We start from the raw sequence: 27,817 nt of genomic DNA, 5'->3' as shown, positions 1-27,817 counted from the left end.
CAAAAGGTTTAAAGCTCAACAAGGAAGGCATGGTTCCACACTGCATACAGTAACACATTATTTCAGCTCTCAGGAGACAGACACTTATGAAGAGGACACAGCACTTGGGAGAGCTTAAGCAGAAGAGATCAAGCATCTCAGAGGTCTCAAAGTCAGAACCTGACCCACAGCAGGAAGCCTACACTAGCTACCAAAACATGTAACTCCTATTAGGAGCCCTCCACTTCAAGCCCTTACACAAATGCAGTGATCCAGTCACTCATACCTACCTTTAATTCCAGGAAAAGTCAGATTCCTACCCCCGAGTGCCCATGTCCTGCCAAGAGCACAGCAGACAACAGCAGGTGTGCTGCATATTCATAAATACTCATTAGCACATGACACCTGCAGCTCTCTGGTTCCCATTTCCCTCCTAGTGCTGAGTGACACCATCTGAAATGGATCTGAGCAAGCAGGGTTCCCTACTTCTGCTTTCCAGCTCCCTGAAACACTAGACCAAGGCTTTATTGTAAACTCATAGGGATTTAACTCTATATGTGTGTACAATGGGCCTGTGTCCCCCCACCCTGCTTTCCAAACCTGCTGCACACCATGCTGCCAAGCCATACCAGAGCCCACCCAGCTCCCTGATAGACATGAACACACATTAAAATATTTCTTGATTCCATTACAAATTACATTCATTTTGGTCATAAGGACATCAGTGCAAAAGTCAGGGCATGTATGTTAGGCAATTTAGCCCCGCACTTCACCCCAGCCCTGCCCCTCTATCCCTTCATTAGCTCTCTAGGCCCTCAGACCCATGATCCTGTGTAGCCTTCCCAGCAAAAAATGCACAGTGCAGCAACAAGACACTACAACAGCTAGCAAATACCAATGCAATCAGTGAGGAAAGGTTTTTCTGTAAGTGTGCAAAGTAGCACAAGAGGAAAGCTGAAAAACTTGCAAGTCTTTAGTTAGTAAGATTAAAAAGCACGTCAGAGAATTTTTTTTTATATTTTTAATCAGCCTGTAATATAGCAATTCTATCTTTAATCCATGCTCCCATGGAAACCATCTGATCATTGACTGGTTGCTAACTTTTTTATATCCAGAGTTTGACACAACCAAAGGTCCTCAAAGACCTAGTAGTTAATTAGGGATTATTAAAACTAAACAGCAAAGAAAGCACTGGAGAATCTACAAAATCAGAGCTAAAATGTGGCCTAGAGGTAACAGAAGCCCAGAGGAAAAAACAAAGGAGAAGAAAGAAAACTAGTCAGATAAGGGCTCCTATGCTACAACTTTGTTAAATCTGCATCCAGAAGTTAATGAGAACAAATAAAGGTAGAAATTAAATTGTGACAGCATCCAATAATGGTGTGCTCTTTTCCAAATAATTTTATACTCCCTTAGAAGCTTAGAAAGTTCTGTTTCTACATGCTTTGCTGAGTATTTTATGCTTCCCTTTAGCTAAACTTGACAATTCACAAAGCAATAGACTATGACAGAAGTCTTTTGAATCTATACACACAAGGAATAGATTACACCTTTCCTAACATCTCCAAAATTGCTCACTTGACATTCCAGAAGTGCAAGTAAAGCATATTCAAACGTTTTGTCTCCTCTAAAAGAGAGGAAAAGTATCCAAAAGTTAAAATTCAAATAAATTCAGAACGAATTGGCAAAAATAGGAATTTGAAAACGAGGTCAAAAAGCATCCAGAAGGAATGGATTCAGGACAGAATCCAAGTAACAACACTGTTCTGTAAAGAAAACAGAAAATGTTACAAGGAAATCTGAGTAAATATATAGATAAAATACCCTGTATCTCACATAAAACCCTTTTTTCTCCAAACAGGTAAATAACCATTTTAACAACTGCCAGGGGACTGATGGAAAGGTCCTGGTGGCATCACAGGACATGCACACTAAAAGACAGGACTTGATTTTTTTTCTGTGGCTCTAAAGAAAAAGGAATGCCATAGGATTGACTCATTGAAGGGAATTTGTCAGCCAAGTACTGCTGACACACAAAAAGTTAAACACTGAGGATGTCCATGACTAGAATCAGTAAACTTTTCCAGAGGCAGACTTTTCACTGTGCTTTTTGGTGATGAGAGATGAGCAAATCTTGGAAGCTGACTGAATAAACAGCATGCAAGCATCACTTGTCTACAAAGTGCACAGAAGTCTCCTCTGCAGAATGCAGCGTTAATTCTAAGGCAGGAAATTGGGTGAAACAGCAAAATCTTTCACTTACACAAGGTCATTCACATAAGTAAAACTGGCAAAGGGATTTACTAGAAATTATTGTTTCAACAACATGAAGGATTGAAGGATTTTTTTCTCCCACATCTAGCTAATATTATCCAAGGTAAGGCTATGAAAAGAAGGAATTTCATTGAAGGTAATCACTGTACAGGAAGCAGAAATAAAGCAACTACATTAGATAGTTCAAAAACCCAGAGTACAAGACATACTCAAAAATGAACCAGTGCACAGGAGTGCTGAACCTCCATATATGTCTATTAAAGCTCATTATGCTACTCAAGTTTACTCTGAGTAAGAAAGTTACTCAACGATGTACTGTCTCTGCTAGCAATAAATAAATAATCTGAAATCTTAAATGAGAACGAGTCATGATAAACTAGAAGTACAAATTACTTTTGTTAATAGGTGTCCATCTACCACAGAAAACATCCTCTTGGAAAAATGTGTCAAATGGTAGCAAAGGACAATACAAACACACTGTTCTTTAAAGCAAAACCTCCACTCAGTCAAACAGAAGACATGTTACAGGGCAGCAGAAACTTCCTCAGTGATATCCTTGAAAAAACATTTATTTTCATTAAAACATTTCATAGCTATAACTTGGAAGAACCTTGAGATCTCCTGTTCAAACACAAACACAAATATTCACTTTCATATATAAAGCAGTTATTAGTTTACAGCTGAAAGAAATATAACAAGCCACACACAGTTTCAGTAGTAAAATACTTAATTTACCTTAAAAAAACACACTCAAACTTTAAGTTGCTGACTGAATTTCAGTAGAAACACACACAACAGTGAAATTCTAATTATCAAATCTTTTATTTATTCAGAAACATCATTTGGTAAATAACTATGATTGATTTTATCTTTTTTAATACAGGTGCACTGATGCCACAATTCCAGAGAAACTTTAAAGGAGAGGAGACAGGGCAAGTCATCTCGTGCAGAACAAGATTTACTCGCATTTACGTGTCCAGAAATGTACACTCTGTACCACAACTTACTGCTTTACAGGAGATTCACTATTAGATGCAAACATTTGTTTGCAAAAGGCTTAGAAGAAGGATAAAGGTCAAGTCATATCTGACCACCTTTGAAACATCTCAACAATCCAATCATTAAAATTAATACACTTACACTTTCATCTTAATCCTACTTAAGCCGACCACAGTTACCACTAAAATTAGCAAGCATTTGAACATTTAACATAAAAAATACTGGTGGTTTATGTTCTGCTATAATCCATTTTGATAAATTCATCTTGTATTTTTTACATCAGCTTCTTGTAACAGTCTTCTTAAAGATTTCTTAAGAACCATTAAGTAATGGTTCTTAGCCTTTATGCAAAGGAAAAAAAAAAAAGGCCAAAAATTAATTTAACCAACCTTCTAAACACCAAGATTTGAGTCACACCACTCCACACTGCCCTGTGACCTATTCACAGCTGAAAAATTAATGGAAAAAGAAAACCATCAATTACTCATAATTAAAGAAAAAAAAAGTTCCTTTTTTCAGCATGATATAGATTTAATGTATTTTCAGGTAAGATTGTTTACATGGAATGAATTTTACACTATACATGTTTTTTGATGTTGAAGCCTATACAAACACTGCCCAACCAACACACTTAAATACCTGTACATTATTTACATTTTAAAATATTTTACACAGCTCCAAAACACTGGCAACATTTAGCTATACACATTTTAAACTGAAGTGCAAAATGCTTACAGTTCTTTAACACTGAATTTCAACATAGATCCTCTTATCAGTTCTTCTTGAATTCAGTGGAAGTGGGTGTTAACTTTGCTCCATGCCAGCCATCAGTGACAAAGCTAAAGATTCCACTGTGAAACAAACCATAAAAATGTAGTTAATATTTGCATTTGCAGGACTCTGCAAACATTTCTTGCAATATTCATTCTGTCCTTTAAGAGAATACCAGTTTACTTTTTAAATTGTAATACTGTAGGACTTCATGACAGTAACACATTCTGTAAGTCTCTGACAGCTTAGATAATATTTCACCACACTCATCATCAGCTACCCAGTAGTTATTTCATGCGGTAACAACTGGTAAGAAATTAGCTCCTTTGTCTGAAATACTGTTGTACATAAAAAAGAAGTTGTGGAGGTTTATATACACCAAGCCATTCTCAAGGATGGCTCTGCAGACAAGCTCTTGTAGATGTGAGTAGCAGTGATGGCAAATATTGCCTGTTTTAAACACAGGTTTTAGATTGGGAAAGACCTTTAAAATAATCAAGTCCAAACATTAACCTAAGACTGCCCAGTCTACCACTAAGTCATGTCCCCATGGCACATCTACAGGTGGTGTAGAAACCTGTGAGATCACTCATCTGTGTCCCAGTTAACCCTGATGCCCCACAGCCTCACTGAGCAGTTGCCCCCCTAACTCAAACTGGCACAATTTAAGCTCGTACCAGGTTGTAAGTAGAAGCACAGATATGTCATCCTCTGCTGTTTCTACTGCCAAGGAAATAACAGATGGGCAGAGCCAAGAGCCCAGTGCAATTGCTGCTGAGACACCATAACACTAAAATCCTATCTGTTCAAGATATATCACAGCTGTCATTCCCAATATCAACAAAAAGAATGCTCTTCTATACCCCCAGAACTTAGTTTCATTAGTTTAGAAAACTGCTTGTCATTTGCTTGGCTACAGATCTTCCCCTCATCAAGTAAACAGATAAACTGAAGACAGCTGTCATAGAAAAGCTTGGCACAAACATTCTAAAAAAGTAATAACTTTAACTTAGTAAGAGGCTAAGTCTTGGCGTCCCTCTATGCATAATTCACAAAATAAGATTATTTTAAATGTGCCAACAAACATTAGAACAGATTAAAACATAACACATTCCTAGCAAACTTGTGTAAGCAGGTATGTGAAAAGCCTCATGTACTTACAATGGGGAAAAGAGCCTCGACAGACAGCTTTGTTGAGAACAGTTACAAGAAACATGTGACAGTTTTTAAAATCAGATTCCATCTTCTCTATGGATTCCATCCTACAAAACAGTTTAACAGAGGAATGCTTAACAGACCAGCCCCTATGTTATCTTCAAAATATGACCAATATTTCACAGTAAATGAAAAAAGTACTCTTTACATAGAATTCTGGCTTGAACTTACAATACTTCAGTTGTGCCTGCAAATGTTAATTCTAAAAAACAAAGGCAATTTTGACAGGAGAATCTGGGTACCAAAGGGACATTAGTAATTTTGTCATCATTTTAGAAATCTCTGCAGTGACTTGAAGGAGCACTGTGATTCTGACACTTATCATTCCTACATAGGTTTGTAAGCAAGAGAGCCTTTCCTGGTCCTTACTGCTTTGGATGTCCTTGGGGACCTACACAGCCAGTAAAACAGGGACACCCACACTGCTTTCCTATCTGGCAGCCACTTGAATTCCACTTTGGACTCTGTCAGCCAGCACTCACCAGTCAAGGGAGAAGACATAGTTCACAACAGTCACTCCTTTCCTTTTTCCCCTCTCCCAAGAAGATACAGAGATGACAGCAGCTATGACTTTTTCCGGCCACATGCAACAGCATGCAACCACATGGCCTGAGTATCCGTCTTTATCAACAGCACTCACAAATTATTTCTGACACTCTGAACGAGAAAAACACCCCAAAACCAGCAACTTCCTAATGTCACAGCAGAATGAGATCTAGGTTTTAGGTAGCATCTGTGCCAAAGAAAATTAGTCCTGAAAAATATGAAGTAAGCCAGTCCACGCCAGCTGGCTTCAGGACTTCTGAGTGTTTGACAAAGCCTTGGAGACATGCTGAGTACCATTCATCCTTCAAGCAGCAGGCTGCACAAACAGAAGTATAAATGGGGAAAGAACTGGCTGCAAAAAGGGATCTGAGGGTGCTGGTCAACAAGATCTCAACAGGAGTGAGCAGGGAGGATGCCCAGGCAGCCAGGAGGGCAAACCCCACCCTGGGGTGCATCAAACACAGCACAGCCAGATGGACAAAGGAGGTGACTGTCCCACTGTATTCAGCATTGGTGCAACCTCACCTGGAGGTGCAGTTCTGGGCACAAAATCATACTCAGAGCTGCAAAATTATGACTATGTACAATTTTAGGTATGTGTACTTACTTCCAAGCTCCTAAACCAGCTTGCCAACGGTCTGCAAACATCAGTACTAAATTTAACACTTTCATTATAGCTTCCTTCACAAAGCTCACCTAAAATAATTAAAACACAAGGAGTAAGTCAGATATTCATTGTTAAGCATAATAATTTTCATTATTACACTGCAATACAAAGGTTTCACACTTAATCTAGCCTGTAAAAACAATCTCCTAAGTACAATGTGATTCTTCCAAAGTGAAGATGTTTGTATTTGCTCTCCAATTCATTTCCTAGCTGACTTCTTGGATGTGGACTTTTCACAGACAGTATGTGGGATAAAAGGTTACAAAACTACACAGGTACCTCCATTCCTGCCATACCACTATGTATAATCCCCCTAACATTAACAAGCCTTGGTTATAAATAAATACCAATATACCCAATATAAAGAACTCAATTTTATCCTCTTTCCTTGATAGAACTGAGCTGAGAACAGCAAGGGAAACTGGATCTCAGTGTGAAAAGCTACCACTTCCTCAAGAGTACCTATATATTGCTTAGTATATTGCAAAACAGACTGCATAGTTAGTACACAACTACTTTCTTGTCCTGATAAGTTAATACATCAAATATACTAATTTTTCACTCACCTTTTCTCTCAATAAGCAGCGATCATGAATTGTAGATAGATATCGGTAATGAATCTTTATCAATTGATCTAAATCTTTGGCTTCTTCTACCTGATGCTGAAATTCCAAGCCTGTACTGTGGAGAATCTTAAAAAAAAGACCAAAGTTATTAAACTCAATGCTGTACAGAAGTGATTATGACTCCCTTCCAATATATTTTTAAAGAGCCTGATATTGCATGTTTCATTTGCTCTTACCTCTCAAATTTTAGGATTAGCTTCCAAATTACCATCAATAGCAAAAATTTCAAGCTCTTCTCATAACTACACAGCCACATTCCTCACAGAAACAGATATACTGCCACTTCACAAGAACACAACTATCCTCAGAGGCTGAACTGAAGCATATACTAGTTTTATTAAAAGCAAAAAAGGCAGATAGAGCAGATATGTATCTACAGGCACTGCCTTTGTATTTGAAAAGTCACGCATACACTGTGTACTAGAGATTTTTGAGAAGAATCCAAATAAAACTAAAACTAAAATATCTGCTGTAGTATTTTTAGAAGTATAATAGCTCTTAAGTTACAGCTTACAGAAGCCTCATCTTACATTACTGTGCTTAAATCATCTATAACTTGGAGAAACAGATTAAAGAATCGGTAACACCCAAAGATCAATCATATGCATGTAAAACTTCTAAAGCATTTTTAGAATTACTGATTTAAAATGGCCAAGTTGAAACAAACAGATGCAGAAAGGAAATTATATTTACATTTTGCTTTTTACCTGAGAGGGTTTTTTAGGTTTTAAAGGAAAATTAATACTTCACCTCCAGTTACAAGCTTCATTAATATAAATGAAATTGTGATATAAGACAAACCCTAGTCATGATGTAGTTGTGCAGGCTGTTGACAAAATGCATAAGTTTCACTCTTAAGAGGAACATGCGATGTATTTGTTGTTTTATACTTTCTTTTTGTGGTCCAAATACAGGAAGTGTTCCTTGTTCTAATGAAGTTTCTTCCTTAACCTGTGAGTTTTCTGCAGCAGAGACTAATTCTTAAAAAAAGAAAATAGCAAGAGTGTTGCGCTTTTTGGGAAAAGACTTAAACAAAAAGTCATAATGTTTAAACAGTAAAAAAACACATACTATTAGGAAGATAATTACTTAGCTGATGTTCAAAATATAGATGAACCCATCAACTTCCTAATTTATTCTTCTAAGACATGAAGTTTATATCCACTTTACAAGGGACAGGAAGAGTATAAACATTAAAAAATGCCTTTCCTCCAACAGTTTACTGTTTTTCAATCTCAAACAGAGTATTTTTATAATCTTGTTTTCTTAACTTGTTTGCAAGGTATTACTCATAAAAATTAGGGTGTGGTAGACAAACTTTCTTTTAACTGCAAAGTCTGTAGAATGAAGTAGCAAGTTTCCAATATAACTAACTAGACTTGAATCAAAGAGACAAAGGGAATGCATGAATGGCACTGTCCCTGAGGCTGAAAAGAAGTGAAAGACACACCCAGCTTAATACACATAATTTGCGACACTGAGATTATTATTTTATAGAATTAATCAAAATTCTAAGTAATTTATACTACTTACTGCAGAAAGCAGAAGACAAGTCATATTCTTAGACCACAAAAAAGAGTATCTTTCATTGAAGAAGTATCTTACCATCAAATCGTAGAACATCTAGACTATACTTGGCCCACTTTATTTGCAGTAAGAGCAGAAAAACTTGATTGTAAATTTTTTGGCATTCTAAGCTTATAACTATATCCACAGGCCAAGGAACCTAGCACGAGGAGAGGATAATAAAGATAGAAAATGTAAGTCACTTTGATACAACATTTCAAATGTGTTCTAGAGTAAGAACTGCAGCCATTTTAACTCACTACCTTGTAACTCAATGTCAAACCATCTAAGGTGTGGACAGGGAGTTTCTTCTTTGCTGTATCACCACTTTCAAACGATATTGACAACCTATGCAAGGAAACAAGTGATGTAATTGGTGAGAATATGTTTTAAATGAGTAGTTAGTTTCACTAATTTCTATTTCTCACTGCTAACCATTAACTGTCTGATTTAATCAGGAGGACTTGGGTAGGAGAGAGGACAACAGCTCAAAACTTCATTAAAACACATAATTTTAATGAGTACATAATAATTAATATTGTGCTATGCAAGTTAAGTACATTAATACAGTTAAGTGCGAAAGAAATGTAACTAAAGCATGTTTTGCACTTTACCTTGCACTGTCCTCTGGATAGCGTTGTCCAACTGCTTCTTGTAGGTGAACATTTAAGAAAGCAACATTCTGCCAAGTTTCCTTTTCTCTAATTTTGTCAAAAATAGATGTATAGAAGTCATACATAGTATCTCCAGCTTCAAGTAAGAAAAAATTTCTCATTGCCTGCAAATATTCCACAAGCCTGAACAGGAGAAACATATAACATTTCCTGAGTCTCATTATACAAGTGAATACAAAACACAACTGTTACAGAAACAAAAATCTTAAAAACTCTTCACAGCAAAAACTCAGTATTGAATACAAACATAACCAAGTCTACAGTGAATCCTTTGTTTAACCAAGGCATTTTTCTCTGTAAGCTTTAACATCTCCACTAACTTCACTGGAAGCTATCTTAAAGGCTAGGTAATTCTCAGAAATAGCAGAGATTGGAAATGCTGTCCCTCTCCATCAAATTAATTTAAAATGACTACACTACTAAGAAATACTTTGGGAAATAATATCCCCACCAAATATCCACTAATGACAAATGACAGCTTTGTTTTGATTCAAGCTAGACCAAGTTTTCACCCAAGAGTCTATCATGTCAGATATGATACCTTCTCTCCTTAATGACTTTATAGCTGTTTATCAAACTGAAGTAGAAACACAACATGGAATTGCTTCTTTTAGTGATGACATGCCACTGGTAAAATAAAAAAAAAAACAAAACCAAAGATAAGGAAAAAGAAACCTACTTTTCTTACCTATAATCCTTCTTTAAAGTTTGCATCAAATTACCACAGCATTCCAAGTACTGCTTGTCTATGTGAGGATAAAGACAAGACCTCAGTGTCAGTTCAAAAGTCTGGCAGGTCACAGATTCTGAGGATCTATCCACACAGACATCCCCACCAGTAAACTTCTCATGAAAGTCACTCTGTTCCAAATACAATCTTTAAAATAAAACAAGATACTTAGGGAAGAAGGCTCATTATTCATACAAGGTATAAAACAATGTCACACCTTCAAAGATTTTAATCAATTGGGTCCTCTGCTCTGAAATATATGATGCAGGGGTAATAAAAGATGATTATAAGCAGAGCATGTATCCAGCCTATAACGTGATCCATCATACTGTTTGTGTATAACCAGACATGAGAGTACCACAGAGGACAGCATTCTAAAATCACATAATTGCTTAAGGCATACTCCTGAAAAACATCTTATCTATAATATTATATGATGGGAAGAAAGTGTCTGTGTTACACATTTGGTAAGTTTGATTGTTTTTACAAAGAAAGCATCAAATTATTGTAATACTTTGTAAAAAGTTACTTGCCAGTTGTAACCATTCTAAGAGGAAGAGAACTCATAGTAGCTATTGCCAGAATAGACTGAATGAGCTAGATGTTGAATTAATGTAGCAATTTTGACAACTAGAATAGTCCCAATAAACAAGGGAAACCAAGTCGTATCTATGATTCCTTTAAAATAAGTTCCTCCTTTTTTAATGTCAGTTTTAAAACATGTAAATACACCATTAGTATTTAGTATAAACAGCTATTTTCTTATTTGTAATCACATAATAATATTTTCAGAGTTTATCCTTCCTGCTAATTTCCAACACATTTATACTCTCTACAGGACTTCCCTCACTATGAAGACTTAAAGAATTTTTATGCAAGTAACATAAATTTTGGAAGCCTTTTACAGTTAAATGATTTAAGTGCACCAAAACTGAAGCTGCATTCTTCTAAGAATATATGTGGTGCAAATCAAGGACATTGTGTACAAAAACCAAGGAAACTAATTGAAAAGTTCATATTTTACAATGGCATTCACTATTGAACCACTTATTTGCCAAAAGCCTGCTATGATAAAGACGATTCCAATTTTCTATGCTACCAATTGCAACCAGCAGATTCTTCACTGATTTTGTTTTTCTTTAACCATGCACAAGCAGAGTTTCTATTTAGATTCTGTCACTGATTGTTGGTGCTCGTCTTTATTCTGAACTTGCTTGTTTTCAGTAGCAGCAGCAATGAAAATGTTTCTACCAAACGCCACCAGGCTGAATATCGCTTTCAACAACATAGCAGGAAGATCATTCATTTACCTGGCAAAATTAATAGCCAGCAGTGGGTCATGGACATCATCCAGTTCCAAGTGTCTTTCTGCTATGGACTGCATCTTTATCAGGCTCTGCTTTGTGGCCTGCTGTTCTGTAATAATGTCTGGAACAGACTCCTCCCCGTGCCGCAAGCGAGACTGTACTGACTCCAAGAATAGTGTGTATAAACTCTTCCGTTCAGCATCTGAATTGGGCAACACATTGGACAAAACATCATCTGAACTAAAAGAACTCCACAAACATTCCCAAGCTAATTTTTAAAATGCTACATTTAGACCACTGTTCAGAAAACAAAATATTCTTGATTACATATTTAAAAATATAGGACTAGCCCAATGCCTAAGATCAGGCATATGGTCAAGTGTACTGCAGAATGGGTATCTGAAATATTTTTAAGATTGTTAAAGAACTTCCTACTTCAGGTGCAAAGACAATTAATTTTTAGTACCTGACAATCTTTCAGTATGTACTGAAGTAAGCCTCCAAAATAATTTAACTACCTCTACTTTTAAACATGAAGCAGCAAAATAAAAAAAAATATAGTTTCCTTAAAAGAAAAAAACCCAAACCCAACATTAATTGTAATGTTGTATTATGTTTTGCAATCACTCAAGATGAGCATCCTAGATGTCCAAACATCTTTGATCTACTTATGAGTAAGCTTTAAAAAAAAGAATTCTGCATGTTATCTTAGATTATTCAACCACTGAGTAATGGAAAACAATTATTTATTAAAAGCCACCAATTTTGCTATTACAACATACAAGCTGATTCTGTATCATAACAAAAAAAATGTTTTGTAAGCACATGAAAAGAAGTTTGAGTAAAATTTAAAGCAATTAAAAGAACATGGAAGTTTCAACTTTGCTCTTTTCACTTTTTTGCATTGGAAGAGTGTTTTTTCATCAGACCTGAAGTTACCAACTACAACACTGGCATTCAACGGAGTGTTATAGTATTCCAAAGCCAGGGGAAGCCCACTACCAAAAATACAGCCATGCTGTTAGACAGCCTAAGGCACAATGGTGTACAAGCTGAAATCTCACCTCTTGATGCAGCCTGCTGTGGGGAACCGTCTTTGCACTGAAGGTTCTTCAAGAGCTGCATGGATTTTCCAGCCATGATAATTTGCTTTAGCACAGGCTTCAGAAAAGAAACCATTGTGTGCTGTCTGCTTGAAGGGGCCTGATCACTGCCAGAACTGGCACTGGCATTATCACTCATCTTCTCTTCATTCTCTGTCTTTTCTGACACACTATATAATGTGTAGGTAGCATACCAAAAATCTCTGTGATTAACTGGAACGTTTTTGTTTCTGCAAAGAAATAAAAAGCTCTTGAGTATTTTCCTTTCCAAAAGGAAATTTCATTACTAGAGGATATGTATCCCCTTTGTTCAGTGCTTTGCCTTTCTCTTAGAACAGTCATGAAGCATTTTCCAAAACAGTGTAAAATTAGCTCATCTGTATTTGCAAACTATCTAGGAAAAGGATAAACAACTAGCTCATGGGAGATAAAATAACTGTACAACCAAATAAACCTCAACAGGAAGTCAAATAGAGCAATTATAATTAAATTTGTCCAGGACGTTAATTATTCAAAGTGGCATGCATACTTAGTGTCAAAAAGATGAGCAACTGCTTGCTGACTTATTTAAAACCTCAAACTGAAGCAACTACTGCTAGGAAAACTGAAAAATTCTAGAGTAGGTGAAACTCAATTTGTAGTTCACTTTGGATTCTTTTGTTGTTTACATCAGATACTCAGTTTGGTCTTTGAAGTCAGATGGAAAAACCTAAATTAGATAATTAAAATTATGTAATTAAAATGAAGCATAAATGTAAGTTGAGATCAGCACTGTTGGTAGCACTGAAAACACAATTATAGAACCACAAAAAGAGGACATAATAGGGATGCTAAGGATCTCTGCTACTAAGGAATTATTAGTACTGCTAGAGCTGTTGTCTTACTTCATGCTCACCTCAATATTGGTTAACAGACACAGGTTCAATAAAGTTTGGCAGACAGGGAAAAATGGATTTGCAATTACAAGCCAGAACTTTAATTTCTATATTCACTTTCCACTCCAAGCTGTCAAAAAAGGGACCAACAAAATGTAGCATAGCAAGAGAACAAAAATTAACAGCTCAACTAATGTTTAGGGTATGCGCATGTAATTCAAGACACCATATTAACTTTACCACAAGTCAAATGCAATGAGCATTTAAATTCCAAATAGCACTTGATTCATAACAACTTAAGATCAATAGAAGAATTTTAAAGTAAATTTTGTAATTTTTGCGAATGTCTTGGGTTTGAAAAATGGTTAACTGCTTTTAAAAAAAGGCAGTACACTTGACCTGCTCATTATTTACTATAAATGGAAAAAACCCCAAAATAATTGATTTCTACTCTACAACAATATGTGGTAGAGATCCATACCTATGTAATTTCCCTGATGGGAAGTTTGAGACAAGTTATGATTAAGAAATTACTTCTTAAGCAAAATAACAAATGTGAAAACCTACTTTTACTGTTACCCTTTATCCTAGGTTCTACAACAGGTTTACCTGCACAGCATTATATGAGTCTTATATCAAGCAAGCATCCCTACCTCTGAATAATAAATTCCTTTGCAGGATCAAACAAATTACCATGGACTATCCACTCATCCACTGTTTGTAAGTATGGCCTCACAGTTTCAACCCAGAGAGAGAACAAAAGCGATACCTGAATTTAAAGGAAAAAAGAAAGTAACTGGTTGAAGTTTTTAGATCAAGCATTGAAAGCAATACGGTGAAGTCTAATCTCTTATTGTGCAATCAGTCCGTAACATATATATAACTACACTTAAGGATTTTAAAAATAAAATGTCAAAATAAAAAGTGCAGCCTTTTTTTTTTTTTTTAATGGAAACCTGTATTGTTCATGGTTCCCCTTGTTACTCTTGTCATGACAAATCCAAACAGCATTTTTTACTCTGACATATCTGAAACAGTAAGGGATAATCATAAAACACTCTGTGGTTTCATAACATCAAAATCAGGAAAACAAAAGGCTATAATGACATCAACTATATTTTCAATTTTTACAGTAACTTATAATCAAGTTACTGTAAAAATCCAAACCCCCATATTTCAGCATTAACTGAATTATGCAGTTGTACAAATAGGAGGGAAAGCTATTCCAAAGTTGCCTCTTTCAAAACAGCTTCCTGGCCTCTGATTTTCTAGAAGTCCTTCCCCTGGGTTCTCAAGAAACACTGCTCTCGATCTTCTCATAAATCCATCCAGGCTGAATGAACTCATGTCAAAAAACAATGCATTAGTTACTAAATCTAGTAACTAATTTAGTTAGTTCTAGTGTGTTGTTCTATGAAGGAAGAAATTATTTCCCCTACCGTTTGCTCAGATGCCTCTCCAACACTGTCATATTCAAGAATAGCTTTGTATAGGGTATTAAGCAGATGAGATGCTCGTACAACATTTCTTGTGTCAGGTGGCACTTCTGCTATTCCCGTGCTGAACACCTTGTGAAGTACCTTCAGCTGTGCCAGTCTGGGAGACAATTTATCTATTACAATTGAAAGTGTGACTGTTTTATCTGGAAATAAATAAAAAAAACCCCAAGATGCATAAAATAACAGAACAGAAATGTAATTTTTGTCAGTGTTAATTATTTGTGTCCCCCTCATGTAAAACTTCCCTTGCACTGTACCTTTGTTGATTATGCATTTTTCAATTTCAGTAAGTTCTTCTTTAAAGCTAATGAAATATTTATATAAAGCCCACATAAAAGCTTGGTAGGTTCTGAATGGGGCTTCAGTAGTCTTCTTTGGAGTGGAAACTGTTCCATGCATTATGCTTTCTGGGCTGTGTCCCATCACTTCATCAATAAACTTCTGCAGTCTAAATACAACTTGACCATATGCTGCTATCTGCTCCAATACAGATCTCAGGCAATTCTAAAAATAAAAAAAAAAAACAACCCTTTAGAATCATCTAACAAAAACTATAGTTCATAAAGGCTAAATATTGAATTACAGTATTATTTTTATGAATTAAAATATTGTAAAATTCTGCAATTGCTATTGTTTCATCACATTCTCAGATCCAGAACAGCCCGTTCAGTTTTATTAAGCCAGATGCTCTTATTTAAATAAAACACAATTGTAGAAATATGCAGAAAATTTGTAGAAATTTCCACAAGCAGTTTAATTTCCTATTCCCACAAATTACATCTTTCTAATGACATAGTCCTCTGAGATTCAGAAACAACTTACATGGGTTAAATGAGTTACAATAATATCATTCCGCACAGTCACTTTTCCATCACTCAGCTGAAATATAAAAAGCTTTTTCACTCCTGAAAGTAGCCTTGAAAAGAAACAAAAAGAGTAGTAATTTTTTCCCTTTATGGACTTATATGTAATTAATAAAAGAACTAGCTCTCCCTTGCCTAAAAGTTTATTTTCTTTGAGTAACAGGAGACCACAGATCAAGTACAATGCTATTGGTACTGTAAGCTGTTGCTAGAACAAAAACTATTGAACACTGGCATTAAGTAAATATTTCCTAAAGTTTCTTTCCAGTTGAGATGATTTCCAGATATAGGATAACTCAGCCTGCTTTCTAAAACTGGACACTTTTATAAATCTATAGGGACAAGATAAGAACAAATTAGTTCTTTTTAACAAGTAGACTTGAATAATCAATGCCAAAAAAAAAGTAGTAAGCTTCTTCATGAATCACAGAATGGAAGGGACCTTAAAGATCAGCTAGTTCCAGCCTTCAGGACATGAAGTGACCCCCTTTCACCACACCAGGTTGCTCAGAGTTGCACCCAACCTGCCAGGGATGGGGCATCCACAACTTCACTGGACAACCTGTTCCAGTGCCTCAAATGTGAATGGTTAACACACACACAGCATCTTTACTGTCAGAAACAGCGTAAATTAAAAGCTCAGGAATAACTCCTTCTTTGGACATCTTCAAAGACAGCCCTCTCATTTCCTAGAGAGAAGTTAAAATGCAAGCTTTGTGATGCTGCACTTACCAAAGAGTTTCTCGTATAACCTGGGTTTCTGTGACCAGTGTCCTCTCTTCTGGCACATACAAAGGATCACTGGCGTACAAATGGTGGTCCCTTAGAAGAAAAGGAAATTAAAACAATTTAATTGCTGAAATAACAGCTGAATCAGCTGAAAGTAAGAATGAAGCAATAATCTTCAGGCTTAGTTTTGTTCTGTTCACATCTGAGCAGATTCAATGTACATGGGGACACTTTAAGTATATAAAAAAAGCGCAGTTTGTTCTCATATTGCTAAGCAAGATACCATGGAAAACACCCAAATTATTATCTCATCTTGCACAGACAAGAAATTAAGTAGCAAATGCCTGAAGTATTGCACTTCCACTATTTTAAGGGTGGGAGGGGAGGGAGGTTGTAAGTTTGGGGGTTTTTTTTTAATTATTCAGTTATTCCTTTTCAGTTATTTCTCATTCAGTGCTGTGAAAACTTATCATTACTTTCTAGAAGAAATAGTAAGCTAAAAAGTAAAATACCAATTTCTCTATCTCATATAAAAAAATTTTCTCTTTAACTCACAAGTTTACTTAAGAAGTGGAAACTTTCATAGCCATCTAAGAATTTTCTCTTATTATCCTGTTTTATGCAATTCTTTGTAAACCTTTCTCAGTACCTTTTCATATTTCAGCAAGGTATAGAATGATTATTTACATTTTTAGTATTTTTGCTCATCAGTGTCATCAGTGGCAAAAGTTATGCAGTCATACTCAAAATCAAAAAGTTCAAATTAAGTAATACTAGTTATATATCATACATATATGTAAAACATACATCTCCTAACAACACTGCAGCAGCAGCAGAGTTGCTTTGTTCATGCTATCCATCTTCTAATATTCATAGCAAATTGTGGTTCATAACTGGCTAGACAACCACCTTATACTAAAATAACTCCTTCATTAAAAAATTCATTAAATTCAGAAAACCAAGGGCAAATCTAATGAACTTCATTACTGATATATCAAAAATTGGGACAGGAAAGAATTAGACCCCCTTTTATTTTTAATTCTCATTTTCTTTCCAAGGCCATGGCAGATTATGACAATATACCGTTTTAAGCTCCTCCCCCACACAAAATTTACGTTTAACTTTGTAAGGGAGGCATGAAAAACGTTTTAAAAATTTAAACGTTAGGAGACTCCTCACTTCTGGGAAAACTTACTTTCTAAGGGTCAAGCCAAACAAAATTCAACAGTAAGATTCACATCTTTGAAAAATGAAACCCTCCTCTCTGACATGAGAAACTTAATAAACACTAAATAAAAAGATAAGAATCTATTAATAGAAAAAAAGTTAATTTGTTAATCTTATTAGTTTGTACCCCTTTAATTCTGTTCTTAAGTGAATTGTAATAGCTACAGTATCTTTATGCTTCCAACAGTAAAGAAGTTTAAAAAAGTCAATACTTAGCATTGTATGCCAGGAAGGAATATGTAAGTGATATTGTTTTCTTACCAGACTGCAGCCAGGTTGGAATGCAAGTGCAAACTATGTGAAAAGCGAGGAGCCCTTCCTGTCCAGTACTGAGAAACTACGTGCTGCTCCAGCCAGCTGCGGGCATCAGGCTCAGCAACTGTGAAAACATGTGACAGGCAGCAAGGTGTTTTTATTTATGCAGGAAATGCTTACAAAACACAGGAAGAAGTTATTAATAAGGCTATTCACTCAGCTGCAGAATCACAGATCTTTTCAAATGAACTACCATTTACAACCACTTACACTTTATTGCACTGGGAATTTAATACCACTGTGCACAAACTAATTTACACAGAAATGCCATATTTCCCAAATGATGCAAAAGTTCTAAAAAATAAGCTCAGCAAGTTCTAAAAAAGTTCTAAAAAATAAGCTCAGCACTGGTGAGGCCTCACCTGGGTACTGTGAGCTAGGTTTTGGGTGCCACGATGTAGGAAAGAGCCGTAAGAGTGTCCAAAAGAAGGCTACAAACACAGTGACAGCCCAAGAGGGGAAGCTGTACGAGGAGCAGCTGTGGTCATTGGTCTGTTCAGCCTGGAGAAGAGGGGACACCTCACCATGGTCCACAGCTTCCTCATGGAGGGAAGTGCAGGAACAAACACTGATCTCTTCTCTCTGCTGACCAGTGACAGGGCCTGAGGTGATGGCCTGAAGCTGTTTCAGGGGATGTTTAGGTTGGATATTAGGAAAAGGTTCTTCACCTAAAGGGTGGGTACTGGGCACTCAACAGGCTCCCCAGGGAAGTAGTGATAAGCACCAGCCTGACAAGAGTTCAAGAAATGTTTGGACAACACTCTAAATCACATGGTGTGACTCTTGGGGATGATCCTGTGCAGGACCAGGAGTGGGACTTGGATGATCCTTGAGGGTTCCTTCCAGCTCAGGATATATGATTATATAAGCTTGAAGATTTACATGGTTTCCAATTCCTTCTCAAAAAATGTGCTTCTCTCTCAGGCAATCCTCAAATGCTATATACAAAAACAGGTTGACTTAAAAAATAAACTGCCAAATGTCATCAACTTTATCAATAAATTCCTGTTTATTAGACATTTGGTACTTTTTCTAAAATGTCATTGTCAACAGACCTTTACCTAATCCTAGTTAAGATAGCTACTGCTTATACAATAAATATATACTATGCAGCTGTCATGTTCCAGGTAAACTGTACCCCACAATATTTTATGAAAAAGAATACAGCTACATTTAATACTCCCTGAAGCTATTCAAAAGAAAGCCACTAGTGCTTTAACTAAATAAATCTTTCTTTTTTTCAGAAACATGTCATACCTGCAAATGAGCCAACTATTTCTGTCAGAAAATAAATTTTGTTTAGGCATTCTGATACTTAATATCTAAAAATAACATTATTTTCATACAACTACATGCTGCAGTAACTCTAAGTTTTCATTTCTATATTGGAATAGTCACATAAACTTCCACAGGAATGAACAGAATTCTTCTCCATTAGCACTAAGAGAAACCAGATAAAGCTTTCCATATTGTTTCTTTACTGTAAAAAATCTCCATCAGTAATGAACAGTAACATGTACTTTATATTACAATTACAGATCTGTAACACAATACCTCACAAAAGAATAAAAGAAAAGCTGCATTACCTTGTTAAACTTTAGTACATATATCAGAAGAATTACAGCTTATTCTAACCTTTCCAGGCAGCATTAGGTGCTGTCTTCTTATTTGGATCTTGGTCTTCTAAAGGTGTCCTGTCTACCTGAATACCTGAGTCCTCTCTACTCAAGGGCTGAGTGTCCTCTTCCTCGTCACTTTCTCCAGACCAATCCTATGAAGTGCAACAAACCCTTCAGGACACTTCAGTACAACATAGCAGACACATTTAAATTCAGCTCCTATTCAAGCCAAACATTAACTATTCTTTTTTACATTATGAAGTAAATTCAGGACTAGGACTAACATAACTGTCTAACAGAGAATGATTTTAGTTATACACAACATTAATAACCAGCAAATGAGAAATCTGAAAAAGACCACAGAACTGCAGCAAGCTCTGATTAGGTGGAAGCAAGGGTCAGCAGAAGCAGATAGTTTAATTGCAGGACTAAGTCAAAACGTTGTGAAAAACAGAAGTATTTATATTACTGTTATTCTGCTTGGGTCTGTTTTATTTCATGGTATTGAGCAGAGTACTGGGGAATCCTGCAAGAATCAACATGCAGAGCATACAGACTAGGACAACTCAATCAGGTCTCTAACACTTCAAACCAGTTTATACAGTTGGGGTTTTTACCTTAAGAAATTACTTACTGGTGTATCTACACCTGGGCCAAAGTAAATTTCTTCTCCTTCCATCAAATACTTTCCCCAATCAAATTCTTCTTCCTTTTCTAAGAGAAATATAAATATAAAAATAGTAAGTACCACATACTGACCTTCTTTTCCTCTAGAAACACTTCCAAAGTTAAAATTTTCTTGATACTCTATAGCTAAAACAGAAGACATTCCCTTCCACTTAAGGTTACACCACTGTTACAGAAACAAAGTTATGCACTTTCAACATGACATAAACTGTGACATCTCAACCCTTATTAACTCTCAACTTTATTGCTTATACACTCAAGATATGAAACACAGAGTGCCATCAGCACATTTAACTATATTATGTTACACTACCCTACACTTCAATCCTGGCAAAACATGCAAGAATGCAACACACCACTTATTGTGACTAGGAAGTCCCATTTAGCTCAATGGAAACATTCTAAATGCATAATTTAAATATGCACAAGGATCCCAGACTGTAAATGACATAAACCAAGAACTGTCTTACTCTCCAAAAAGACACCACATACCTATGATGTGATGTGAGATACTTTCAAAGTAACAATCACACTTACGACATATGATATCTTAAACGTGAAGCTTACTCAACTGTAATTAGTGTTGTTTGAGATAACTTCTTCATATTCACATTCCTGGAATGGGCTGAAAGTGCATTCAAAACACCGCCGAGGGAATGTGCAGAGATCATTCAAAAAGGAATCTTAAGATGCAAGATTTTCTTTAGGTTAGTCTGAAATATTCTCCAGTCTATCATAAAACACTGTAAACAAATGGGGGATGGTATCCACTCAAACTTAAGCACAAGCCTCATTTTCAGGCACTGAGTGAAAAAGTCCTACTTTAGAAAGCAGGCAGCTGGGATCTCCCTCTGGAAACCTTCAAATATATCTCCCTTTCCTTGATTATGTAGGAAATGTAGGAATTTACATCACCAAAACTTTTTCAAGAGAAGTAATATTGAAGTGCAAGACAGAGACTCAAGATAGAAATACAATGTCTGTCTTTGAGCATGTAAGCACTGCTGAACAGGTGGAGAATGTTTGTTTGTGATAGTGGTACAAGTCAAAGAGAGTTCCCAAGGTACTTCAGTGGCTGGAAAACTTAAGTGATGCAACATAAACAGGAGTAGGAAAGACTTGCAAGCTATTTTAAATGTATAAATTATAAAGACAACCAATAAAGCAATATGAAATGAAGGACATAATAAAATGAAAGGAAAAATGTCTATCTTATCAGATTGCAGCGAAGATTGCATCTTTCATTAGCCATATAAACATCTTGCAAACTTACCCACTTCTTTGACTCTTGGTTTTTCCACATAGGTAGTGTTGGATGGCGAATCAGACAAACACAACAGAAGAGACAGTATGGAATAGTGTGTATCTGTCTTTAAAACACATTAGGAAAAAAAGTAAGTCTGTAGGTGGTCTAAAAGATTTTGCTTAGTAACTAAGTCAGCTTATTTTCTGCAGGAATGCTCCCCATTAGTTCCCATTTCCCAGTCCTGAATTACACGTATAACATCTGCAACATGTCATTGAAGGTTATCCATTCTCTTCTGCCTATTAATTAACCAATCACTATACTAATCCTTCAAAAGGACAGCATAGGATAGCCACAGCATATGTTGCCTCTTACTGAGCCAGTAATCATAGAATATGGAAAAGATGCAAGTACCGTGAAAGTAAGAAGTCACCTCAGGACAAGGGATAATGGACAGCCACATAAATGTGGATGAACTGGAAGGACACAGGTAATGGGCCTGCAGGAAACCAAGTCGTAGCTTCCTTTTCACATGGCCAATTTTTTCACACAGAGGCTAAAATGAAGTTAGCTACCATCACTACATTTTAATATCATGTTCACGTTATCTTCTCAGATCTGAAAATTTACACAGATCATTAAGGATGAATCTTTAATTCCAATATTGCCGTTGTGAAACAGAGGCCTTCAATCAGGTTAGAATACTGTGCCAACACTGGTATGGTCCAAAGATTTGTATTATTGTCCATTCCCTAAAATCTGTTTACCAATGTACAACCATTTTTTACTATCAAAAGATTTTTCTTTGCCCTCATTGTAACTTTACAGAGATCTTCAGCCACCATTTCACATCTAGACATTCTGCTGTCTAAATCCTTATACATTTTCACACATTCATAAACACACAAAGCTGTTTTGGAATGAGTTCCAGTTGCATTTTAGAAAAAATAATTCAAATTCCTGATAAAGCAGCATGATACTGACCTACTAGAAAAGGATTATAACATGTTCCTACCGAACATCACTGATTTTGTCAAAGAAAACCAGTAGGTCATTGACAGAATAACATGTGTGAGCTAGTGTTCCACCTACCAATCACAGAAACCAATAAATAATTAATCTTCCCAGTTATGTGTCACTGCTAAAAACTAAATGCCATTTAGCTTCCAAAATACAAGATTAATCTATGTCCAGCCACACCCCAGTTGCATTTTTAAAAAGAAAAGGAAATAAGAATAAACTTAAAATACTTGGAACATTAAAGCATTAAGTGCTTGCTTAGGTATTTGGTTTGGTTGGTTTTAATTTCATTCAAATCTCAAAGCAAGCGCTACTAAAGGTACATTTTCAAAAATCTAGAGACTACAGTATAGTAACTGAATATGTGTAAGGTATTAAGGGCTCCTGGGTTTTCCCCACAAATTAAAAGGAACCTAGAACACGCAAAGAAATGTCAGTTCAAGGAGAAGTAAAATCAGACTGCAACTCAGAACACATGACTCTATTAAATAACACCATTATATGGAGCACCACCTCTTAAATCAGAAGCTTAAATCTACCAACAGGAGAAACTTTCTAAGATCCAATTCATTATTACACTGGAAAGAAAACTGAGACAACTTTCATGATATTCATCCAGTCCATATCCTAAAATGATTTGATACAAAGTGTATCAATGGTGAAATACACTCAACAGTCTCAATATGGAAACTATAGGAGTTCTCAGTTCATTCTTATTTTAGTACAGACAGGAATCCAGATTCACCTAGACTCCAGCTACAGCATTTGTACAATGCTGACTTTAAAACACCTGCTCTACAATGAGATCGTGTACTTTAAGTCATGAAACTCCACATGCTGAAACTCTGAGAAGATGAATTTTGATTTCTGGAAATCCATGACCTGAACAGCAACTCCAAAGTCCACTACTAAATCATCTGAAATTTCCAACACGTTACAATTGAAGCTCACACTGTCAGTGTAAATGCAAAAGGAATGGAAAAAAAGAACAAGGAAATTGCAACATACATACCTTTGTTTCTTCAGTACTTGGGAGCGGCAAGTTCAGAAATTTTTCTGTTAATCTTTTCCAGCTTGCAGCTTTTCCAAGGTCAGAATGAATTACCAATTTTTCATGTATTCTAATAACACAAATAGTATCAAGAAGGCTTTTTAAAAATATATATAAAACCAATGCATTATTAATATATAGACATAAAACTTACCCTTCAATTGTTCTCTCTACTTTATGACTGTTCACATCAAGAAAACGGTGAAATCTGTATAAGAAATCTGTATTAGAATATTTTTAAAAGGAAGCTGAAGTAAGGAAGAAAATAAAGCTGATTTACGTATATGAAGACAATATTACTGGTTTAATAATGCACACTTAATTCAGCAACAGCATTAAGTATCAATAAAATTAAATCTTGACATCTCTTAGCTCAAGAAGGATTAAATATAATTGCCTGAAAAGTAGAAAAAAATTGAATGCAGGTTACATCTAACCACCATTCTAAGCTGAATGGAAAATTACCACTGTACCAGCAAACTAAGCAATTAAAGTATGCTGTCTGCTATGTCAAGTAGATCAAGGAGATCAAGAACTATGTTGTCAAAGGCATTGGTGTCAAAGGCACAAAATTATCTGGGAGCTGCATCACAGGCATAGGCAAAACAAACACCCACATGGGAAGGCCTCTAAACCCAAAAGAAGCTCCTTTTTTAATGGATAAGGGAGAATGTCTAAGTGAAAAGAGAGCTTGATCAAAAATAAAGATAGATATACCTACAAATGTGTATATATACGTATAGGGACAAAACAGGAACTCGTGAAAGGTAAAATGGACTTTGGAGACTAAATTAAGCTACGAATAGGTTCTTCAGATACAGAGATTAAAAGACAGGGAGTAAGATGTGATAGCACTGAGCACAAGGTCAAGACACTCTATATGCCCTCAAAATAAAACCAATGTTTCCAGCAACAGGTGACAGAAAGTGATAATATTCTCATGACCACAGACAGAAAAACTGCTGAATCCCAGTTATGAGCAACAGTTAAGCTAAATAGACTGAAATTCAAAAGAAATATGAAATAACCTCAATTCAAAAGTAATGAACTAGAAAGTGAAACTCTAAGGCAGCTAGCAAGGATTTTTATTAAGTAGCACTGCAGGATGAAGATAGACCCATGTTAAAGAAAATAAAAAAATACTTTGTTAACTACAGACACATTAAGCTGATTTCAACTGTGTATAAGGATTTGGAATAAGAGCATGATAGAATATAGCTCTAAGTAGGTGGCATTTAGATTTAAGAAAATATATAATTTATTACAGCACATTAGCTTACATAGGAAATCATTAATTCAAAATCGTGGTAAGTATAAGAACTGGAAGATTTAGAATATCACACTAAAAAGACAATAAAAAATTAAATTAAGAATCTGTCCTGAAAAGAAAAATCAAGCTGCAGGGAAATTATTAGTGAAAATTCTTTAGTCGCTTACTAAAAGCTTCAATTAATGACTAACATACATGCAAAAAAATATCATTTTTTTAGGCAAGTTGGGAACATCATGAATAGAAGAGTATTAGAGTGCTGCATGGAAATAAATAGGTGGATCAAAGAACTACAGCACAGAAACATCACCAAATCTAACAATACAAATCACAAGTTTCACAAATTCAAAACAAAGGAGAGTTTCTGATACAACCTAAGGTCTCACTGTTTGTAAACGTAATACTAGATAATTTCAGGCTGATGTTCCATGCACATTCTTGGACAACGATTCTGTCATTAAAAAACCTTCCTCTTCCCACCTGAGGGTTTCCTCAACCCAAACTGAGGGTGCGATTTACATGCTAAAATAATTTTATTTGAGCCTATTAGTAGTTAGGATTAACAGATGCAATGCAGTTATGCTACTGCTCCTCCAAAAACGCATTTAATCAGGATGAAAAATGTAAAGTAGTATTGATTTTGCATGGATTAGCTACTAGCTGCATACGATTTCAAAGAGGCAGCAATTAGTGACAGTAGGGGTAATTGAAAATACATCGTGTAAGAGTTTCAGAAGCTTTCACAGAAAACATTCTGAGCTGGAAGGGACCCACAAGGATCATCGAGTCCAGCTCAAGGGGGTTAATACACTGGAACAATAACTGTGATAACTGAAAACTGTGTGAAACTTGAGCAAGGGCAGTTTAGGCGGCAGTCTAAAGGGCTACTACTATGTATTGCAAATTAATGAAGACCACGCTTCTGACAAGCCCAAATAACACCAAACACGTTCTCTTCCAGCAGACCGATAAGCCTCTCACACAAGCAGCACAGCCTTCTTAGCCAGAAGGTTCATCTCAATTTGGCAGAGTCCTCCTCGCTTGCTCTTTATACACAACCATAATGAATCTCCCTGCAACGAAGTTTTGGGCGGCTAAATGAACACGCTGAAAGGCACCTTCTAGCAGAGCAGGAGAAAATCCCTAAAAGACCCAGCTCCAAGCGCGTCGGAGCAGCAGACATAGATCCCGCGGCAGACTCGCACACGGCGGACGGCGCTGCGGCAGCCAGGGCGCACGGCGGGCCCGGCCCCGTCCCACGGCCCGCGGCAGGCACCGGGACCCTCCCTGCTCCCGCTGACCTGAAGTTGGACCAGGCGAAGCTGAGCGCCGCCTGGAAGCGCTCTCCGCCCAGCTCCTCCTCGGGCAGGCTGGTCACGCAGCGCACCAGCGCGCGGACGGCGCGCTCCTGCTCCTGCTCGAAGCGGCCGCGGGGCCCGGGCGAGGCCAGCGGCGCCGCCATGGCCCGGCCGCGGGGCGGGGGGACGCGGGGGACACACGGGGACACACGGGGACACACGGGCGGCACCGCCGGCGCGCCCCGGGCGGCCGCCACCGCCTCCCGCCCCTCCTCTCGCGAGGCTTCCCTGCGCCGCGCATGCGCGTGGCGGAGCGGGGCGCGTCGGCGGCGCCCGTGGCGCGGCCGGCCGGGGGCGGGAGGCGGGAGCGGGAGAGCGGGGCCGGGCGGGAGGGTTCGGCACCGCCGGTCCAGCCCGACTGCTGCGGCTTCCCCCGTCACGGAAAGGACTCCTGTCTTCCGAAACAACCCCGTAATCACCCGGGATCAGTAACTGGCAGTTGCTGATTGATTACAGAATCTCTTCGGTTGGAAGAGCCTTTTGAGATCACCGAGCCCAAACACCACCATGTCCACAAGGCCATGTCCATGTCCAGCCCTTCCTTAAACGCTTCCAGGACAGTGACTCCACTACCTCCTTCCTTTCAATATCTAATCGCCCTTTCTGTGAAGAAATTCCTTTTACTGTCCAATCTGAATTTCCCCTGGTGCACATTAAGACTATACTGTTTGTAGGATGGTTACTCATCCAAAGAAGGACCTGTGTGCTCCTCCCTGACTGAATCCCTGCTTTTGCACAGCTGGAGAAACCACTGTTGGTGGGTGCTCTATACACAGATTATGAGCAGGACATCAGGAGGGCTGTGGGAAACCGATTTCTCCCAGTTCCATGTCAAACCTCTGCTGAGGAGTTTAAAATGCTTTTGTCTGTTGACATGGTTTTGTAGGACTGCAAGGTCAACAGCCTGACTATGAAATTCCTTCTGGAAATAAACTAGCTAAATCAATGGGAAATTGTATTATTGTTCAGTTCCTGTGGAGGAATTGCTGCAGTTGTCTTATCCTTCACTGTTAGGCCTTGTCCTTGATTGAATCAACAATTACCGGGTTGTAATCCACCTCGCCAAAATTTTTTATTCCTCTTCTCCATTAAGAAATACACCAGCACAGTGAAAGGAGTAGTCAGTAGTGGATCAGGAGAAGTGGTACGAAGAAGACCTCAGAAATGCCCTAATAAAGTTAAAATATATTTAATGTACCAACATAATGTGAAGAATTATGTAAAAATGTAGTGGTTAAGATAAAATAACTTTGAAATTCTTCAAGTTAGGGCATAGTAAGAAACACTAGCACATTTTTATCTGGGTGGGCTACAACCTACCTTAGGGTTGAGATGCAGAACTGCAAGGAAGTGGTGGCCTGAGTGTAGAGTGCTCAGCATGAGCATGAGATCAGAGGGTCTCTGCTCCAGAGCCTTTCTTATAAAGCCTTAGCTTAATGCACATTCAAAGGAAAAGTCTAAAACTTTACTGGTGTTCCCCAATCTCCTCTTGATGTTGCCTGTGTTTTCCATATTAGATTAACAGCAGTCTTTTCTTTTTACTCTTTAGCTGATGTAGCCAAACATCAGTCATAATTTGTCCTGCTATATTTTAACTGTCT

The 27,817-nt window shown here is 37.1% G+C and overlaps 1 protein-coding gene across 5 annotated transcripts; it reads right to left on the bottom strand.

Moving 5' to 3' along the window:
- Window positions 1–2,804: 2,804 nt before the first annotated feature.
- On the bottom strand, window positions 2,805–26,430 carry TUBGCP5 (tubulin gamma complex component 5). Of its 5 annotated transcripts, XR_013339505.2 has the most exons (25): window positions 26,160–26,428; window positions 23,743–23,796; window positions 23,550–23,658; window positions 21,545–21,641; window positions 20,844–20,954; window positions 20,219–20,298; window positions 19,601–19,736; window positions 17,912–18,029; window positions 16,427–16,516; window positions 15,654–15,747; window positions 15,089–15,335; window positions 14,772–14,974; window positions 13,986–14,101; window positions 12,419–12,687; window positions 11,358–11,556; window positions 10,006–10,194; window positions 9,258–9,440; window positions 8,907–8,991; window positions 8,683–8,803; window positions 7,879–8,057; window positions 7,018–7,143; window positions 6,392–6,480; window positions 5,185–5,285; window positions 3,988–4,103; window positions 2,805–3,700 (listed from the first exon to the last, which is right to left on the bottom strand). XR_013339505.2 is itself a non-coding variant. In XM_077781520.2 (24 exons), the coding sequence occupies exons 1-24, from the start codon at window positions 26,318–26,320 to the stop codon at window positions 4,057–4,059; spliced, it is 3,204 nt and encodes a 1,067-aa protein (XP_077637646.1). In that variant the 5' UTR covers window positions 26,321–26,430; the 3' UTR covers window positions 2,805–4,056. The 5 variants fall into 5 exon arrangements, 2 of the variants coding, with proteins under 2 accessions (XP_077637646.1, XP_021402274.2); XR_014949467.1 differs by lacking the exon at window positions 20,844–20,954; XM_077781520.2 differs by having other exon boundaries at window positions 2,805–4,103; window positions 26,160–26,430.
- Between the last annotated feature and the right edge of the window lie 1,387 nt (window positions 26,431–27,817).

This window comes from Lonchura striata, chromosome 1, assembly GCF_050655825.1.
Source record: "Lonchura striata isolate lonStrDom1 chromosome 1, ASM5065582v1, whole genome shotgun sequence".
NCBI classification, from domain to species: Eukaryota; Metazoa; Chordata; class Aves; order Passeriformes; family Estrildidae; genus Lonchura; species Lonchura striata.
The sequence above is the reverse complement of the archived record's forward strand: the minus strand, read 5'-3'. Positions and strand labels throughout refer to the sequence as shown.